This window comes from Polyergus mexicanus, unplaced genomic scaffold (assembly GCF_030449975.1).
Source record: "Polyergus mexicanus isolate NDT 795.1 unplaced genomic scaffold, iyPolMexi1.0 SCAF_5, whole genome shotgun sequence".
NCBI classification, from domain to species: Eukaryota; Metazoa; Arthropoda; class Insecta; order Hymenoptera; family Formicidae; genus Polyergus; species Polyergus mexicanus.
Window position 1 is genome coordinate 3,079,501 of NW_027223325.1, and position 20,357 is coordinate 3,099,857.

At 35.3% G+C, this 20,357-nt stretch overlaps 1 protein-coding gene and 1 long non-coding RNA gene across 5 annotated transcripts in view; both read right to left on the reverse strand.

The window, feature by feature from the left end:
* The window catches only part of LOC138932961 (uncharacterized), a 68,096-nt gene extending 53,949 nt beyond the window's left edge, over positions 1–14,147 (reverse strand). For 2 of the 4 annotated variants that reach the window (XM_070295313.1, XM_070295315.1), the window contains exons 1-2: positions 14,060–14,147; positions 9,061–9,276 (exon numbers count right to left, since the gene is read on the reverse strand). In XM_070295313.1, the coding sequence (XP_070151414.1) occupies positions 9,061–9,088 (28 nt within the window). In that variant the 5' untranslated portion in view covers positions 9,089–9,276; positions 14,060–14,147. Of the gene's footprint in view, positions 1–9,060; positions 9,301–14,059 lie in introns of all 4 variants that reach the window. The other 2 variants (XM_070295314.1, XM_070295316.1) reach the window with 2 other exon arrangements.
* A 249-nt stretch (positions 14,148–14,396) lies between these two features.
* Positions 14,397–17,730, reverse strand: LOC138932962 (uncharacterized). Its single transcript, XR_011446893.1, has 3 exons — positions 17,120–17,730; positions 16,817–17,041; positions 14,397–15,076 (listed from the first exon to the last, which is right to left on the reverse strand). It is a non-coding gene; the product is annotated as an uncharacterized lncRNA (long non-coding RNA).
* Between the last annotated feature and the right edge of the window lie 2,627 nt (positions 17,731–20,357).

Genomic DNA, 20,357 nt, shown 5'->3' on the forward strand with positions numbered 1-20,357 from the left:
GAGAGAGAGAGAGAGAGAAGAGTATTCATGCAGTCGCTAATTCATGTCCGTTAGTATGCTTCTAATTAACATGACCTATTAAACACTTTCACAAGCGTGGAAAATATCACGTGACATAGTCTGCTACATCATCTCGCTTATTTGATTATTGCCATATTTAAATTATCATTTAAACAACTAAATCTTTACAAATTGGCTAAACATTTGGGAAATATTGTATTATTAATTTCGTTTCATACGCACACGTATTCTATAATTAATATACACGCTAAATATAATTAAATGTTATACAAAGAGAATTCTGAAAATTATAACAAAGCCGAGAAGGAAATCATATTGTAAAAAAAAAAAGGAAAAAAAAACAATTATATGGAGTACGTAGTTTTTTGTGCGAAATTTAATTAAAAAAAAAAAAATTAGTTTTGGAAAATGAAAAATCTGAACAAGAAGATCCTGTATTCAACTCAATACTCGTGGCTAATTTATTTAAAGACTCATTCGTGAGAATCAGAATCGACCTCATAGGAGTAGGATTACTTCTGTTCGGGCTGCTTAGGAATAATGCAAGTAATGAGAGAGAGAGAGAGAGAGAACAATAAGAAAAAGATAGACTGCACTGTGGAAGACTCAATAATGTACTTTTCTGGTAGAGCTTACTTTTCTCAGCGTAGCATCTAATATATTGATTTAATAATAATAGATAATCTTTAATGCAGCATCCGACTGCAATAAAATAGGCAATCTCGTGAATAGGATACACAAGTCCGTTTATCTGTAATATTTAATATCAATATATTAGAGCCATATCCCAGAGCCGTTAGAACTCTGTGTGTAACATTCATATTTGCGGTATGTTTCATTTGAAAATTTCTCAGGTCGTTCTACAAATTAGCTAAATTAATGTCATCACATATCGAGTTACTCTTGACTCTGTGCTCGCTGCCTCAAATATTCTTCAGGGAATTATACAGAAACGGGGAAACCATTTCTATCTACCTTTCTGTCTGTACCGTACCGCAACTATCATTTTCCCATTCTAAATCACATTTGAGCCGACATTGAATTTTGCTGCCGTAACGCTTATCCATCAAGCCGCTACTATCTTGTGCTTTATCAGATTCTGTGAAAAGATATCTTTAGTAGATTTCGCTCCCGTGTTCCGTTGACATTTCTCCCGAAATAACTGAGAATAAAAAAGAGAGAAATCAATAGGCAAGAGAAAAAGAGGAGGAGAGTGAAAAGAAAGATTATAAGGGGAAGGTGATGCGAATGAGAATGAGGAAGAGCGACATGAGAAGCATTGTAGTGGCCAGACGAAGATATTCGCGAAGAAGAAGAGCCAGGGATATCGCGGTGTATTTTTAACGCGGCTTATCTGACCGGAGACGAGCAACTAAACAACGCACGGGAGGAGAAAGAGGGCTTGATTTAAAAGCCTCAGTGACTCTCAGTTCGCATATTATGCCCGGCGAAACTGGACAAGTTAGTGTAAGAGTGTAATCTCCTGCAATTCTAGCTTTAGGCAATATTTTTCCCATGTATTAATTTTACTTATAAATCTTTACGCTATAACCATATTATTATATAAAATATTTTACGAAATATTCTTTTGCGCCTCTAATTATTATCGCAAATTACAGCGAGCTAGAAAAGCGAGGTTGCTCGTTTAAAATTCTAACGATGCGTCGGTTGCTAAAAATAATATTGACACACGGTAGCTAATAGCGCGCTAATATCGCTATAACATTTTAATTCGACAGCTGATGTGCGCGGAAGTCGATTTTCTGTTTCAGTTTCTACTTCGGACTATATATAATATACGATCGGGCCCTGAAATCTCGCTGATGACCCGGGCGATAAAATTTGAAAAAAGTATTCGAAACATCTCTTCTATATTAATCTTCAAACAACAGGGCAATGTCGTAATAATTAATTTAAATAGAATCTAAATTGCGCGAATTAACGCGATGTCTGAATTGCTTCCGATTTCAATATATTTCATCATACATATAATTTTTATAGGTACACGTTTATAATTTTATTTTTAATAATTTTTAATTGATTAACTCTGTATAATATACGGGGAACGAAAATTAAAATTTTTTTTTTTTATATTTAATTATCTGCGCTAATAAACTTCAAGATGCGATTTTGACAGCGCGCAAACAAGAAGCTGAATTAACGTACGTATTAATTCTATGCGCGCGAATATACATTTGTTTACAATTAAGCGGCTTAATTTCAGTTTGTGGTACTCATTGCATCCTGTGTAAAGTTAACGTGATTAATAGATTGCTGCATTTCCCGCAATGCGCATTAAATTTGATCAATATTCCCAATATTGTCGATAAAACGAATATAGATGATGAAGTAAACCTTAATTGTGATTGTCACAACGCGCAGTCGACAAACAATCGAAATCTCGTTTCCTGAATTCCTACCCGACCTGATTCGACGGTGACAAATTTGGTACGATTCCGACAACTTTTGCCCTACGATTTAATGATTGTTTTTAGCTATTTTTCGAAGAAAGAAGTGTCAGGGGTCGCGACAACAATATTCTTTCATGAATATGCTTACATTATAGAATAATGGAAAACTTCGAGTACAAGATTCGAGAAAGTAAACTAAAGTAAAACTAAAGTAAAGCTTCTAGTTCTTGTCATCCCATCTTCGTCATCTCAAAAATATCTTCGATAATTATTCTCGCTATAAATAACGTTAAACAATCTTTACACAAATATTTGGATTATATATTTCAACCTTTGCGCTTGTTTTGATGCTAAAAGATTTTCCACCTGTATAAGAGGCCGGGGTTTCTTCATAAGGAATATTAATTGAAAGTTATAACGCGATAATTAAGTCGAGAAGTTTGACAACTTTAAATAACTTCGTGGTAAGCTAAAGGAATTCTCCCCCACAGAGAGAGACCCCGGTAATTAAAACACCTTTTATCAGGATAATCAAGAATGTTCAATAAACATTCGAAAACAGATTATGCTTATTTAATTATTTGCCTTAAAAATAACTAACTCAGAAATATGATCTAATTTTTAATATGATAGCCTCGCATCTTTACTTCTTTTCAAACTTTTATATTTATAATAGGATGATAGTATTTATTATGCAGAAAGATATAGCTGACAAATTTAAAAATTTTCTAACTAGATGATGATAATATTCGATTGTAGTTGTTTAGATTGGCTTGCAGTAATAACATTTGATAGGAATGACGTGTTACGGATCGTTTAACACATCGTTTTTTTTTTATCCTATTGTTCGCTTGTTCTTTTTGGAATCGCTTTACAAGCAGGATTTTTGGTAAATCCGTTTGACGACATCGTGTGTAGGAGAGAAAGACGAGTTTCCCGGTCCATTATCGACGAATTTCACGCCTCGTCGATCGTCTCGACGATCTCACTGTCGCGTGCCCGAGGAAGATCTTTCGGTTTCCTTTTAACGATCCGATGCACCCGAAGCCTCTTAGTTTATTTCCTTTATCAGATTTCCTAGCTCGCTTCTTTCCGTCAAGGAAGCCGAGCCGCATTTGATTCCCCGCTGACGACCATCTTGACCGCAATCTCTTTTTATTATCTTTTCAAAAATTAAATCCAAGTCTATTATATTTTTAAACAATTTTTCTTTTACGTCATAATTTTTATTAAGCCGTATACGATATGTAGGGACTTTAATTTACGAAAACAGGATTTCCATATTTATATAATTCTACTATATATACATAGTTGTGAGTCGGAAACCAATATCGTAACGTAAAATACTGATCGGTAGAGTTAGCTCGCAGGTATCGTTGTCATACGTCCTATTCTCTCAGTATAGACAGTTCAACAATTGCATACATCTATTCTACATTCTATATTTAAATATTCTATTTTGGGAATTCAAAGTCCAATCGAGTATTAAAATATGCAAAAAATAATGAAAATTGCTTCTTCTCTTAAGTATTAAAAATAGATCTTCTTTTTTATTATATCCCGCGTTCCTTGTTTCGCATTATATTATTTATATATATTACTTTAATCTCTTTTAAAATGTAGAAAATTAATATGTGTATACATATATATACAAATTATATAATAATATATTATATTAGAGATTGATGTATTTAATGAGATATTAGCTGACACGGAACGCTGAACGCGAACGTATGTTTCACGTGGAGTAAATTTCAGATACAGGATAACAGTGCAAAATTACGATGCTTCAGTTATGTCGATTATTGCTAAGAGCGTGCAAAAAAAAATAAACACGAGGAATCTACATACAACCGCATTTACGTGTGATCGAGTGATGTTCCATGAAAAAAAAAAAAAAAAATCATCGAAGAGAGTGCTTATCTCATCCGTAGAATCCATTAATCGTCGTAGACCTGCAAACGGATGAAAAGAGGTACTCGAGTACGTTTCTCTGGTTGCAAGATCGGTCATAAAAAAATCAAGTGGTGAATTGAGACGCGCATTTACGTAAACGGGGGAGCCGCGTACGGCTCTGAAAATGATACTGAAGAAACTTCCACTTGCGACGCGAGCACTTCGTTCGTAAAATTGAGACATCGTTCACAGTATGATTCAGTATTCGAGATTTAAACATTTGCAAGTAAATGAATCGCGCGAGGCACAACGTGTGTTTAATTTCTGAAAAGATTAATTGATTATACTCTAAAATACACTCGTAGAGATTGCTCTTTCTCTCTTTCTCTTTCCCCCCCTCTTGCTCTCTCTCTCTCTCTCTCTCTCTCTCTCTCTCTCTCTCTCTCAAAAGCAGACTTTTGAAAATATACGCTCGTTGAAAGAGATAACTGTTAAAAAATATATAAACGCGATGATTCTTAAAAGACTGAAATGAGATTTTTCAAAAATTCTCTCAGTGTCTCTATAATTGAGATGTCGAATTCCAGACGTAGCCAGACGAATAGATAGATAGATAGATAGAATAAACTTCTCGCTGGTTTCAATATTCCACGGAATTTTCCGACTCTGATCTACTGCTAGAACATTTTACGTAATTGCTAACCTCGCTGTTAATTTCCTAGACAGCTGAGCGATATGATCGATGAGCGCGATGAAAGAAAGCTCATGAATTTCATTATGGGGGATATTATCGAGAAACGATTTTAATACTCGATCTAATAACATTGTTACGCCAGAAATTTCGATATCAATCGATATCAAGTCGATTGAACTTCCAATGGTATAATCATATAGTTTCAATATTCATTTTCTTTATTATCGTAATAATGTTTTTCAATTATTTCGATAATGTTATGTCATCGTAAAATAATTTAATCCGGCAAGATACAGACGTGTTTGTTTTGTTTCGTTTAATTGAAATTATATTTCTATTTCCTCATTTCTCTTAGCTTGGCCATCTCTGTTAAATCTTACATGGTTTCTCGACGATAAATGTAATTTATGACTCGTATAAGCAATATCGCGCGCGAAGATATGTTTAAATTAGATATTTCTTTCTCTTTTGATCTCAGATAAAAGTGGCTAATTGCGTTTTTGCTCGAGCTCAGAGACTAGGGTAAGTTCGAGAAGTCTGTGTGCTTCTACAACTTCATAGATTTAATAAGTAGATTACATACCCTATTTGCGATATCTCGCGATCAATAGAGAGAGGGTAAACATGACGTCGCGGCAAGATCGGAAAATTCAAACTATAATCTAACTATCGAAGACAATAGGAGGTCTGTCGTGCTCCACTTTTTTCCTTGGTGTAAATTTATTGGATTCGTTGATGCGTATTGGGTAGAATACGCGATAATTTATTGACATCTGGCCTCGCTGTGCTAGATGTAAAAACATTATTGCACCTATAATTGGTTTCGTGTTCGGTGATTTTATTTATAGATAAATCGACGTATATGTTCCAATATTTACATGCATTTTAACGAAAGCCGATAGGGGTTTAAAAATATGTAAGTAAATTAAAATGCGCTGATAATGATATTACCTTAGTCATGCCCTTGTTAATGCTTCCTTAATGGACATTATTTCCGTGGAACAAATTCAATTTATAGTTGCATACGAATTAAAGGCATTATTAATTTTCATGTCACGCAAACTTCATACTAATACTTCTTTAAAGCCTTTGTTCTCTAACCGCGCTCGTTCTGCATTAAAATATCGCCCGATCAAAATGTATAATTTCATTTTACAATACATAAATATCTTTTATGATACACAATTCGTTTTAATATCATCTAAAGTATAAAATATTTGCCTATATGTGAAAGATAATTATAAAGCTGCGAGTTTAAAAAAAAAATTGAAATTAAAAATATATTTAAATATATAATAATAAAGAGATACAGAAATATATAAAATTAAAAAAAGTAATAAAAAAAAATAAATAAAAAGCTTAAAGAAAAATATATATTTGTATGCCTGTGCTCATTATTCCTTACATTAAACAAATAAACAAACGCTCGATTTCGGTAGATATCATCCGTATATACATATTTCGTTCATTCATACACTCGTACATATATCGTACATACGAATATTAAATTTTATGGCTATAGTGGCCATGCGTGGCCCTTAATAGAAATCGTTTCTCGCTAATTCGTATGCGAAACTCGTCTGCAAACGCGTTTACCGTATATACGAACTGCCGATTTGCATACAACGGATATTCGCTCATGCTGTTCCGGGTGCCGAATTTGCAAATCTCTCCACGTGCCGAACTTCAGATCCGAAAGGAGCTTTCTTCTGTCAATTCCACAGGTACCTACCCTCTCGTGGGTACGCGGTGTGTCGTTCGACGATCGATACTTGGGAGGGGGACACGCAAGCCCGCATGAAGAAAAGCTCGTGAGAACACGAAGAAATCGGTATTCGGAGGCATTTACGACGAGCAATTTCGATGTAGGAATTGCGGAAACACACACACTCTCAGAAAGGATTTCTGATAACGAGACAAAAAATATTCTTGACATATTTAATCGTATCACAACCTTATGCGGTATAAAAATAAAACAATTTTAAAATTAAATCAATAATTCCTTTTCTTCTCTCTCGAATTAAATAAGATTGTCTTACTATCTTGAGACAAGAGTAACATATACAAATCTAAGCTTATATATTCTTGCATTTAGAATAACTTGATGTTAGATCGCTACAAATTTCCATCTTCATCTTTGTGAGAAAATTAACGGGATTAGCACCAAGAGCATTTTATTCTATACTGATCAGATAAGATCAGTCATCGGAGAATAGCCCGAAGAAACAAGAGCACGCTTTAGATCGTTTGCGAAATTGATAAAAAATATTTCTCCGATCGATACTGTCTCTCTTTCTCTCTCTTGTCGAGTCTTATTCGATGATTCGATTTTTACGAGAGGATTCATGATCGTGATAATCGTCGGTAGATACGCATTAGAATCATTATTATTGTATATCCGTGTCAATCATTGCAATAATAGTAGCAAGAAAATATAAATATCAAAGTTCAAGAAGAGATCGCGTCGGAGGGAGGATAAAGCAGCGTTAAGGGATCGTGCTGGACACTTTCCCACGAGAATAGCCGCGGTGAATAAAGGCGAAAGGGGACAAAGGGGGCGGTTAGTAGAAACCGCAGGCACATCTATCGAGTCAATATGCATGGCAACCGCTAGAAGAACAATGAGTTTTAAATATCTCCGCCCCGACATTGATCTCTAGTCATCCGCCTTCCTTCTTTCCACATTCTCCGAATATTTGCCGTTGACGATATTGCGATCTATCCCTTTCCTGTTGACAAAATTGAGACAGATCGTTTCTTCGAGTAGATGATTCGACTTATATCATGAGAATTTCGAGAAAACTGAGACACACTACATGTAGTAAAATATCATTTCAAGTCTTTTAAGATAATCGGTTATAAATAAAAAAGGGGAAGGGGTGATATTAATTAAATAATTATGAGAGATACAATGTATGATAAAATGGTTTATAATATGAAATTTCGTTCTCTTTCGTGTTATACTTATTGTTAAAGGCTTAAATTAATAGAATAAAAAGTATATTTTTGATGACTATCAGAGATTATCTCTTTTAAAATCGTGGTAAATAAAAACGCTTTCTCTGACAGCTTTTCAATAAAAATCGAGTATCTTTTCCCTTCTATCGCGACCCATTAAATTTCGGCAGGTAAAAATGATAAGCACGAGTGTCGAATTATTTTGACACAAAGTGTAGGTAACGTCGACGTTTATTCCGTTGTAAAAGCACCGACATTTCACTTGTGCATCGGATTTTATTATCTGCGGTTTCTATCTGTTCAACAAAGAGAACTTTTGAGCGAATAAACTCGCGGATTTCTCGTTATATTGTAAGACTCGTAGACATATATTTTCGCAATGTTTATTATAAAATTCTCCTTTTTATTCACGAACGTGCATTTAGCTTTTCGGCGCGCGTAAAAATAGGTGATTATCGTTCAAACCATATGATCAAATATAGTACGCACACAACGACGAAAGGCCTTCTTTTGTTACATTAGCTATGTTAGCCGCAAAATGGAATCGGGAACAGAGCGATGGAAGATAACGGATCGGCCAATATCGTTCTAGTAACATACTTACTACGTCAATATTCCAACGATTTTATCTTGTGTGTGTGTGTGTGTGTGTGTATGCACGCTCTCTATATATCTTCCTCTATATCTCTAATTAAAAAACTTTTACAGCAAGTAGCGTGTTTTGATATCTAATATAGACTTCGCGATAAGCAATTTCAAATTCTATTTTAATGTAGATTTTTTGAGATGAGCAGTTCCAAATTCTATCTAAAATTATTACGGTTCGCTGAAAATTCTTTTTCTACAGCGTCCTCAATAATGTAATAACGATTTAATTTCTGCCGTCTCATTATTTTTATGCATCATTTTTCATCAGAGAGAACGAATTTTATATAATTGATTTAACGGATCTAAACTTGGCGCTCTTTTTTTATCATTTCTCGACAAGATATATGGAAAGACAAGTCTTTGCAGACGATTTATGTTTACGCGGAAGACTCATTATTCTGTAACAGAAGTAACGAGATATTTCGATCGTACCTCGTTTCGTGGATATGACGATCGGCATCGATGTGAGCTGCGAGGGGATGCCAGCTCTATCAGTGGCAGTGATAGCCCACAATCGAGTCTCGTTCCTCTTCGTGAACCTCGTCGTCGTCGTCGTCGTCTTCGGGACGAGCCACTAACCTGGTAGTAGTCATCTCCACCGCGACGACGGCCAGTCCGTCATCGTCCAACAACCGACGTATGTATGATCTAAAGGCACACAACAGAGCATTCCTTTTCCTCTGTAAGTGTAGCCAAGTATATTTATCGATTGATAGTAATGGATTACTTAATATGAAACACGAATAACAGTTATATTTAGGTTTGACGACTATTTCCGCCTTTTTTAATAGTCGTCTGTAATATTCATATAAAAATGGACAATGTGATTGATTGTCTGATAACTATAACTACCTTTGTACGCCGGATTGAACCATTGTTCGCCTAAGGTCGGATGAAACCTCGCGAATGTTACGTCGATTGTTTTACGAATGGTTTCTTACAGTGACATTTCACATTTGATAATTTAACTCGAATCCAATTATACATTTTCTATGAAATAAAAAAAAAATCACTTTCACGAAATCGGATAGTTTGTCGTAACGATATATGCAAAGAAATTCAGCGTCACTGAGAAAGTTTCACCGATCGGAGATAAGAAGCGGGTTTCTTTAATTATAAAGATGATTTGCTTACGTGAGATTTTATCTACTTAGTAAACATAAAGTAGGTTACCACTCATTTTATTTTACCAAACTTTAAGAGAGAGAGAGTTCGACATCTCTCTACAATAGCGTTGCCGGGCTTAACGTGAAAAGGTATTTTACCGCGACCGAGAACAAAAATTTCACTAGTGCTTGAAGCGTTAAACCCTATAATGACAATTTCTTGTTCGCTTATGAAGTTAGAATCAACTTTTTACTACAAGCAGAAGTAAAATGGCCGTTCACAATATGCTCGGCTTGTATCTTAGTTCTGTTTTTTTTTTTTTTTTTTTTTTTACGAAGAAAGAAAAAGAAAATATTTGTTGCATAGAGATTGATGTTTTTAAATATTTTTTTATATTCAACAAAAATGATTGCCAATATTTTAATTGAAAAAGTAGATTTAATATTTTTTAAAATAATAACGTGTATTTTTTCTGATACAATATATACACACAGAAAATATATATGTATACACATGATTAATATTCATGATTATGTGAGAGAATATTAATAATTTATTGCATATAACTGTTGTGCAATATATTAAAAAAAAACTTTCTATTCTTATACAAATTAATGCAATTTTTTAATAATATTTTTTTAGAAACTAAATTATTGAAGCAAATATGAGCTCCGTTAGAAAAGGTGGATTAATCGTTGTAAATTTATAAATATACTCCTGCAAGCAGCGAGCATTACTTTCTATTGATAGAAATATCGTGGATTAGTAACTGAGCGAGATTATATGCTCATAGATATAATGCAGCGCACACGTTGCTGCATCAAAGTTTAACCAAAGTTGTAGAGTGACAAACATGCTATTATTGTCTATTATTACAGTTATTATACAGTACAATTGTTAAATGGTTATCTCTGACAATGAGTGCTTTCGCGAAACTATAATCGATTTAGAAAAGCAACTCTGTCAAAAGACGTTATATTCGGTCTGTGTTCGGCTCTATCCGCGTGTATCGTATATATTTTATATGGATACTCTCTATAAAATATATTAGAGATAGAACTTCAAATATTATATATTGGATAGAGTACGAATTTATATGAAATGCACAATATGAAATAATAAAATATAGTTGGATTGTGTTGTATTTTTCATAAATGTTGGATATGCGATTGCTCGTCGATATGATTAGACCTCATGTTTTTCTTTTTCTTTATTCAAAACACTAATGCGGAATATAAAAACTTAATTCAGCGAAATAGGCGCGCGATGGCTCAGTAAGCTCGAATATACCAGGCGCGGCAGAAATGGCATCGAACATTTTCGTGTCGCGGCAGAAATTGCATTCCTCCCCCGCCCTTCTCGATCTGCGATCTTCCACGGCCATTTCAATTTCGCGGGTACTCCCCGCTCTGGGAGATACGATCGATTGACGCGTCGTAGAAAAATAGCAGCATGCGATTCATAAATTTTCCCATCTGTGCGTTCAACATTTCGTAACAAGTTATGTCAGATGAACGTTTATGTCGGATTAACGTTCGCTCGTAATTTCACGAACGAAAATGATGACATCCTCAGACAACACATGTCCCTAAAGGAAGGTTTGAAAAAACGACTTGAAGACGTCCTATCACGCTTTAGACTTCTTCAAGATATCTTTTGGTTTTTTTTTATACTGTTAAAAAGAGAACCAAGATCTTGGATATAAAATGAATCTAGGTGACATGTAATATCTCCGTATCACCGCGTTTAGTAATACTTCTCGCTGAAACATTAATTTTCAACCACTATGTCTTTATAATTGAATGATCACTATTGTAAGATTGGTTTAAATAAATAACTACAATAAATAATTAAAATTTTTATTGTCCACGTGTGTTAACGGATTGAAAAGTAACGTCGGTTCTCTCTTATTCGTTATTAGTCTCGGTATTTTTTCTCGAGATTCTTCATTTTCCGTGATATCGCTGTAACGATCGCTATACGAGAAAATGTATGTAAACTACGTGCTCTGCATTCCCATGCACCAACAGAGTTTAATAAAACAGACGCATAACTCCGAAGGTATTGCGAATTGATATTTGAATGTATATTCATATATTCACAATGAGATGACGATGATGGTGCAATCACGGCAATTCAATGTTACAAATATTAAAGTCCGATTATGGCTTAATATTGTCGGCAATAAAGTGTATGATAAAGAAGCGATACAAAGTGTGGATTCTGTCGCGTAAAACTCTTCTCAGAAATCGCCTTTTAATCTTGTGCCAACGATGATCTTGAAAAGAGTTTCATCCGATAAATGACTTTTTTGCGATCATTCCATTTGACGATGGAACGTAAAAGATTGGAGAGGAAAAAAACGAGGTGAAATAAACAAATTATTTAATCAATTCAAAGATAAGTTTAAAATCAATTTCTTTAACAAAAACTTTGTGGAAGATGAGCAAATTTTCATTATTAAATATTTCGAAAATTGAATATAAATAAAATTTCTGTCCAATTAAATTTAATCGAAGAATAAAACTATTTATTTGTCAATAAAGACTTGATTCTTTGAAATCTTTTGACTTTCAATGTTAAGCTTGTAATTGATATGTACTTATATCTGTTAAAATATCATTTCTCTTACAATTAATGTATCTTTTATAAAAGAATATTCTGAAAAATATCAGAATATTCCTTTGTTATTTTAACATCATTTAATCACATATACAGGGTGTCCCATTTTAATGTTCCACTTCAAATAATTTTGTTATTTTTGATCGTAGAAAAAATGTTTCAGACAAAAGTTGCACGATTTCGAGGGAGCCACATGATAAAAATATGGTCTTGACTTTGAGTGACCTTTTCAAAGTGATATCAATGTGATTAATGTTTTCTTAAATGGAACTCCCTATTTTTTATTGCACAGTCTTGTAGGTTATCTCGAGAGCTTTTCAAAATACTATAATAAAATATGTTTTCATTAAATACTTTTTGAGTTATTTTTTATCTTAATCTGACATATTTTGATATAAAAAATAAAATATCTAGTTTTCGATAATTTTATCTTTTGTCTCAGACTTTTCTTAATAAATTTTCCAAAGGAAAATCATGAATGTTCATATAGGGTTAGATGTAAGAGGTGCCGAGAGGATAGTCCCACCAAATGACTATCATCTGTCTTCCCAGAGAGTAAATTACCATATCATTTTCTCTCAGATAATGATACGATCTATATGTCATTACATTAAATTATATCATTTACGAGAAATCTTGATAAATACTAAATATTAATTATTATCAGGGCGTTTCAAAATTATTAGAATAATTATATACTTATGTTACACATATCGAAAAGATTCTCGACTAGCGTAATAGAATCCCATATGTCAATCATTTTTGCATAGATAATAAAATTAGAAAGACAGACGTAAATTCATATTTCGTCAGTGCAGATGCCTATATTAAATGCCTTTTTAACCAATAAATTCTTTGCCGCTCACAATAAATCCCAATAATCTGTTTTCAATCAATTTTTAAAAGCAGACTGTGCAATATCTCTATTTACTTTTAAATATAAACGTTAAAAAGATTTATTTAGAAAGGGATATACAATATCATAGGAATACGTAACGGAAAACGCGAGATAGCTATTAATTTCATGAGCTTTTTGTTGTACGTGGATTGCGAAAATATTGCCGTTTGTTAATGTTTTCCATTGTCTTTATATATACAATATATTATATATGAGAGATAAAAACATTTATTTTAAAACATCTTGGAGACTAGATATCTCCGAATATGAGCTTATTGCATGGTTATTGGGTAAAAATGAGCCGGAGCTCCATTGAAGAAAAAATCTTAAAAACTGTTGCAAGATAGAATTGTGCGCGACGTATTATATAGTATTTATTGCGAAAGATCTTTTGTTCTAAAAAATTAAAAGATCTCATCGAAAATTTCATATTTAATCATTATCAGTTACTAGGCATCCATTTCTCTTCTTTTATTTCACACGATAATATTCTTTTATTAAATAAGAAGTCTTTAATATGATAATGTGAAAGCACTAAAGTATAATTGCTTATACATAATTCTCATAAGGCTCATAATACTTTGGTATCCGAAAGTAAATTTATAGACAAAGAGTGTTCTACATCAAATTATTCATTAATTTTTTTATCAAAGAAAATATACTCATTTATATTCTTTTAGCAAAAACAAATTTTAATTCAATTAATTTAATTAAATAACATTCATTATATGCAAATAATTATTAGAGACTATTTGCGGATACATCATTATGTTTTCTTAAAAATTTTGAACTCGATTAACATACCTTTTGCTATTTCTCAGGATGCTCCGCCAGATTGTCTCATCGTTCGACGATATCTTCTGATACCGATTCGCACAGATGGTCTTGCACGCAAGCACCTTGGCACGAAAGGTGGACAACTCGAGCGATTCAAAGAGATACTCAGTCGCGGGTATCACCGCACGAAAGATACCTTTGAGTTTCCCGTGTTTTTTTTTTCTTTTTTCTTCTCTTTCGGATGAACACACACACTCGCGCACACGCGACCACCCGGCCTCGTCCTTCAGGAAACGGTACCGTACCAGGGGTACAGGCTTGTACCACCCTCGGTACCGGGTCTTTTCGAGGCTCTGCTGCTGGAAGTCTCTTTCCACGTCGTTGGGGTCACATACATGCCACAAGAGATATCGGGGATGGACGCTGACTCGAAATAACCTTCTGCGACGACATCAGCAATAGGTACGTGTTTTCTCTCGAGTCGTGTCTCGCCGGGGACGCTTATGCTCCGCGGATGACATAGTTAGCGTTTTCGCAATAATTTTCTTCGTCGAGAACAGAATCTCTCGTATAATGCGTAAACTTAAACGGAAGTATGTCGCGTTTGGCTCGATCGGACGCATGCCGGGATCTTGCCCTGCTGGAGACGGTTGAGTCAACAGATTCGAGCCTCGCCGACCCCGCCGTCCTCGCTGGTATCCGTATCCCCGCAATCTCTCGTCATGCCACCCAAGTTCTCCTCGGCCTCAGGACGCTCTTCTTCTGGCTCTTCGTCGAATTCGCCGGACCCGCGTTATCAGAATCATGCTTCCATTCTTCGCGTGTTTGTCAGTCTCCGTTGATTATCTTCCTTCCGCTTATGCTCGACGCGCGACTTGAACGAGTCCGAAAATCATCTCCTGCACGCATCCTTTGTCGGGGACAGGTACGGGGCGTTTCTCATACTTTCTAACGCCGGTTAACTTCGAGTCTTTGAGCGCTTGCAGCGAAATATCAATATTCTCGGTAACGGAGCGAGCCAAACTGAAGGAAGTAGAACCGGAGCTGAAAGCAGAATCTCGCCGTTTGATCGCACTCAATACTTGTCACTTGGAAAATCACTTTATGGTTCACGCCTTGCTTGCCGAACACTCCTCATTTTCACTCAATACTTTTTCATCGCCCTTGTTTACAGAGTAACAGATAGAAAACGAGAGAAAAGATCGCGATAATCTATTTTCTTTTTTTTTTTTACCAAAAAATTCATTGTTTTTATCACTTTTTTTCAGCGACATATAATTGCTGGAAAGAAAAATAATGCTTAAACAATTGAAACTCGACTCGCGGAGGAAAGGAAGGCAGATCGATAAAATAAGCATTCACATACATTCGGAAAGAAGAAATAAGGAAGGAGAGAAAAAAAGTGGTAAGTATACGCGCATATATCGATCTCTCCGAAGAATGTTTCATTATTCGACAGCATTGGTATAGAGCACTTTGAGGAATTTCGCCCATTACAGAGCGGAAATTTCTAATAAATTCTCTAGTTTCCCTCTCTTTATTGCTGCAAACTCTTGAAACGAGCCACGGCCCATGAATTACCGATGCGTTTGCATATCGACGTGCGCGAAACGCCGAAACGAAACGTGTATTTTTGGAAGCGCCCGCTGCTCTATGCGGGGCATCGCGTGCAGAACTCGGCTGCACAATGGAATACTTAAGCGAGTGTGTAAGTCACCGAGTATAGCATCTCGTAGAAATACCTCGTAGCTATTCAAATTCCCACTACGCTCCCTTTCGACCGTGTATATCATTGATTATACACCGTATATCCCGCATTATCATATGCCGAGTGTGGGGTACACACTCGGCATTTAGAGGGAGTCCGATTGTCTATAAGATAAACATTTCTCTCCGTAAATATAACTGGTGCAGCTAGTTACTGGATTATGCCAGCGATTGATATTCTCTCGAATATAATAATATGCACGTTCTGTAAAATGAAGATGTCTCAAGAATGAAGAATATATACTCGCTCGAAGATTAAATTTTACCTCGCGATGTAATAGCGAAATTATTATAGAATCGCGAGTTGTCCTTTTTATTCGAGTGAAACGGAAATACGCGGACATTCTCGCGGTGTGAAAATTTCATGCTTCGACGTCAGGCCATAGGAAAGCTGGGAAAGGCAACCGTCGTGGTTACTGCGTAAACGAACAGCTGGCGAGGGCTTCCTATCAATTCCGGTTGTCGGTTGTTGGAAATAAACGTATATTCGCGGCTATTTCGGCGGATGAAAATGGGAGTGTCAAAAGAGTGAAAGATCGACGGATGTGTAAAGGCGTGAACATCCGGGATTGGATTGTTTTACAATACAGCCATTAGAGTATAGATTATCACGGCTACAGTACATGTTACGGATTTGCGAGATACGCAATCACGGATACAGTAAAACGACGGATAAAATGAAATATTACGCCCTTTAAACGAGAATAATACCTAAGATTTTCTATCTCCGAAAGAGATAACCCGCGTAATCCTGACTTTTGTAATCTTTCATAATAATTTTCTTATAGAAATGCAAAAGAAGAGAAAAAACAAAATTATTTAAAGTATTCTTAATATCTCTTTATGGCGAAGAAGATTGAAATTTAATCGATAATATTTTCATTCTTTTCTCTTGTTTTCTACTCCATCTCAATATATTATATATAATTTATATGATTTATATTTATATTTAATCCGATTCAATTCAAATCAATGTAATTCTTTTCTCTTCCTCTTTATATTTTTATCTTCATTTACCATTATTGTATCGTGGTTAATGTTACGTCGTAGATTCTTTCTTCTAGATTACGCGAAGAGACGGGAGTCCGTGATTTTCTCTTTTTTTCCTTCGATTCTATAACATCTTGATTTCTTTTCGATGATATTCGCTATCTTCACGATTCGCACAACAAGCTGTTCTCTTCCATTTTGATTTCTTTTTTTAACGAAACAGAATTTTTCACGTTGCACCTCGCTCCATATCTGAGAGAGAACGCAGAATATTACATCTCAAAATTTCGCTCGAGTTATTCCGATCTTTCAGATATTATTGATGCTCACTCTCTCTCCTTTTCTCTCTCTCTTCCTCCCCCCCCCCTCTCTCTCTCTCTCTTTCTCTTCTTCTTTCTCTCTCTGCTTCCATCTTCTATCAGATATTATCTCTCTCATCCATCCTGCTTTCCCGCGCGCGTTTCCTCAACTTTTAAATCCCGCTCTAAATATTAATCACCAGCAATTTTTCTCTCTCGCAACCCCCTCATCGCACGCAATCTATGCCCTTCGTCTCGCTTATTTTGTACACTGGTATCGCGGCAAAATGCACGAAAATTCCCCCCGCCTTCCCTCTTACCCCCTTTCTTTCGCGATTATCGCCATCCCCTCCGCCATATCGCCAACCACCGATTTTATTCGCCAACGAACGGGCCTGCCATTCTCGCGGTGACGAGCGAGAGCGAGATGGAGACAGACAGCAGAGAAAAGAGACGAAGCGAAGGGAGAAAGAAACGCGCGCACGCACACACCTACACTTACATACACATACGCACGGCAGGACAGAGAGAGAGAGAGAGAGAGAGAGAGAGAGAGAGAGAGAGAGAGAGAGAGAAGGAACGTGTATGTGTGTTTGTGTGCGAGATAGACAGAGAGAAGAGAGAGATCCACTCGCAGGAAGTGTGCTTACGGCACGAAGTCGCGCGCTCCACTGAGCTATCAGCGGGCATGCGTCCGCGTAGTAACCGGTAGCCCGCTACGGGCTTTCCCTGTCGTTTTTCCAACCCCCCGCGCGTCTTGGCGGCGCGGCCACCACCTCCGAGAGCAGCAGCCGCCACCGCCGCCGCCACCACTTCCACCTCCACCTCCACCTCCACCACCACCGTCGCCAGCACCCCCGTGCTTCGAACCCACACATCGTAGCGCGCGTCCGCCGGAGCGTCGTCGTGCGCGCGCGTTCACCTGCGTGCGGGATGCAACAGATGCACCGGACGCGAGTCCTCCGACCCGGGGGTGCGGCGCATGTATGCGCCGCACGCTGCACAGTTACGGAACGGTCGAACCCGTTACACAATCGAACGTAACGAGGAATAAAAAAGAATGAAGAGAGAGAGAGAGAAAGAGAGAGAGAGACGAGAGAGAGGACATCGATTTATCGTATAGCGGGTTATCTTTAGAAGATAGCGAACCGCGTCAGAGTCGCTGTCTCTCCTCGTTCGTTGTGTCAGAAATTGACTTTCGTCTCTCTCTCTCTCTCTCTCTTTCTCTCTTTTGAAAAAATAACTAGCGTGATTAAAGATAGATAATTTTTGTGTTTCGTTATTTAGACAAATTTCTTGAGATATACTTGAGATATTACTATAATACATTCATAAATTATTATATGAAGTTTGCTAGAGAATACATTGATATACATACATGTATAAGTCTTGTTATTTATGAGATATTACTTGATCATCAACAACAATTTCCGGTAGTGAAAACGTTACCGATGATCAGATGATATTTAATAAATGATAAGGTACAATATATGTTATTTAGCGCAATATAAAGCGCATATAATTTTGCACATTGTAATGAATTATAATTACGGAAACGGTATCGGCTTTATTTTTCCGCAGAATGTGTGAATATATCTTTTTTCGTATGAAAGATAGAAGTAACTAAGAAAACTATATATGAAAGAGAGGAGATTTTTTTTTTAAATATTATTACATATATTTATTTTCCGATCCCGGACAATATCTCGTTGATGCGAACATCTTGTTGGATTTTTTGCTCTTTGAACTATCTATATATAATATAACATATGATATCCTGTGTGCCTTTAAAAACTAGGCCAACATAGAGATGGATATTCTTCTTTATTATAATTATAAATGTTACAAAATAATATTTTCTAATAGTTACTAGTTTCCTGTGCCAATATAAGCAAATTCAATGATTTTATTTCTGAATATTTAATTAATCAAAATTTTTTTGCTTTTCGTTCTTTAAATAGGGTCTTAATAAACTAAAAAAAAAATTTCCTTTACTAATTTTTTAATCTGATATCAGAGAAAAATTGTAACAATTATTAATATATTTTTTTCTGTATTTTATAATTCATAATATTAATTATATTTGACTTTGATAAATAATGTGCCTATTAAAGGAACATCACCTTATCAAATCATTTACCTTTATCGGGAATGCGATCCAATCGGAAAAAAAAAGAAATGATTGTCATTCAAAAGTTTCTTTATATTCAAGATGTGAATCAATTGAGGCGGGGAAAGAGGGAGTCATTTATTCGTTTATACAGCGCATATTTACAGAAACGAATATGATGCTGTAAATTTCACTCGTAAACCTTTCGTCACGTCGAATAAGACGAGCGCGAATGGTTTTATGTCGCAAACTTAATTTTACGACATGTGGTGAGACTTATATTGTAAGATATATCTGTCAATATATGCAGATAATCGTCTACGATGAAATAATATCCGAAGAGGATAAGCAACGTTTATATTCACACACAGATGATTTGAATCTGAATCAAATGTGTCGATTATACATGCTGGTCTCTATTATACTTACCATCGATAAAATAATATTAAAGACCGAACGGCTTGGGATATATATGCAATTGGAAAACCTTGTTGATTGTCAGTAATGTCACAATATATCGTATCGATTTAAATTAGAATCATCGGAGAGCCTGAGAGAGGTCGCACCTTCGTTTTTCATAAGACGCTTTTTTTATTAGCTAATACAGTAGTGTCAACTAAATCCATTTTAGAGCTGGCGGAACTACATGGCCAGATTTATTTTTCTCGATGCCACGGTAAAACAACCGGTTGATACATATGCGTGCTAGATCCATAATTGTGGATCAAAATAGCGGAGAAATATTATGGATTTATTAATGTTTTATTAGCTGTACGTGATGTTTTGCTATTTTAGTATTATACATATTACGGACAGTGATAATATAAGTTATTATTGAAATATTTTTATATATGCATATGACATAAAATAAATTTTCTTAAATAAATTTTCCTCTAATTTTTAAATATAAAACGTGTAAAAGATATTTATACAATAAATTGCTTTTACCTTTTTTTTATTCTTGAAACAAAATTATCAAGCATTTTAAGTAATTTTAATTTTTCATCAATTCATATAGTTTTTTATATTTAATTATTAATTTATTATTAATTATATTATTTAAAAGTAATTTCTTAATTTATAAATTCAGTTAGATGCACTAGTGCGCACTGATGCATATTAAAAGCTATTAGACATAAATTTATATAAGCATAATTTA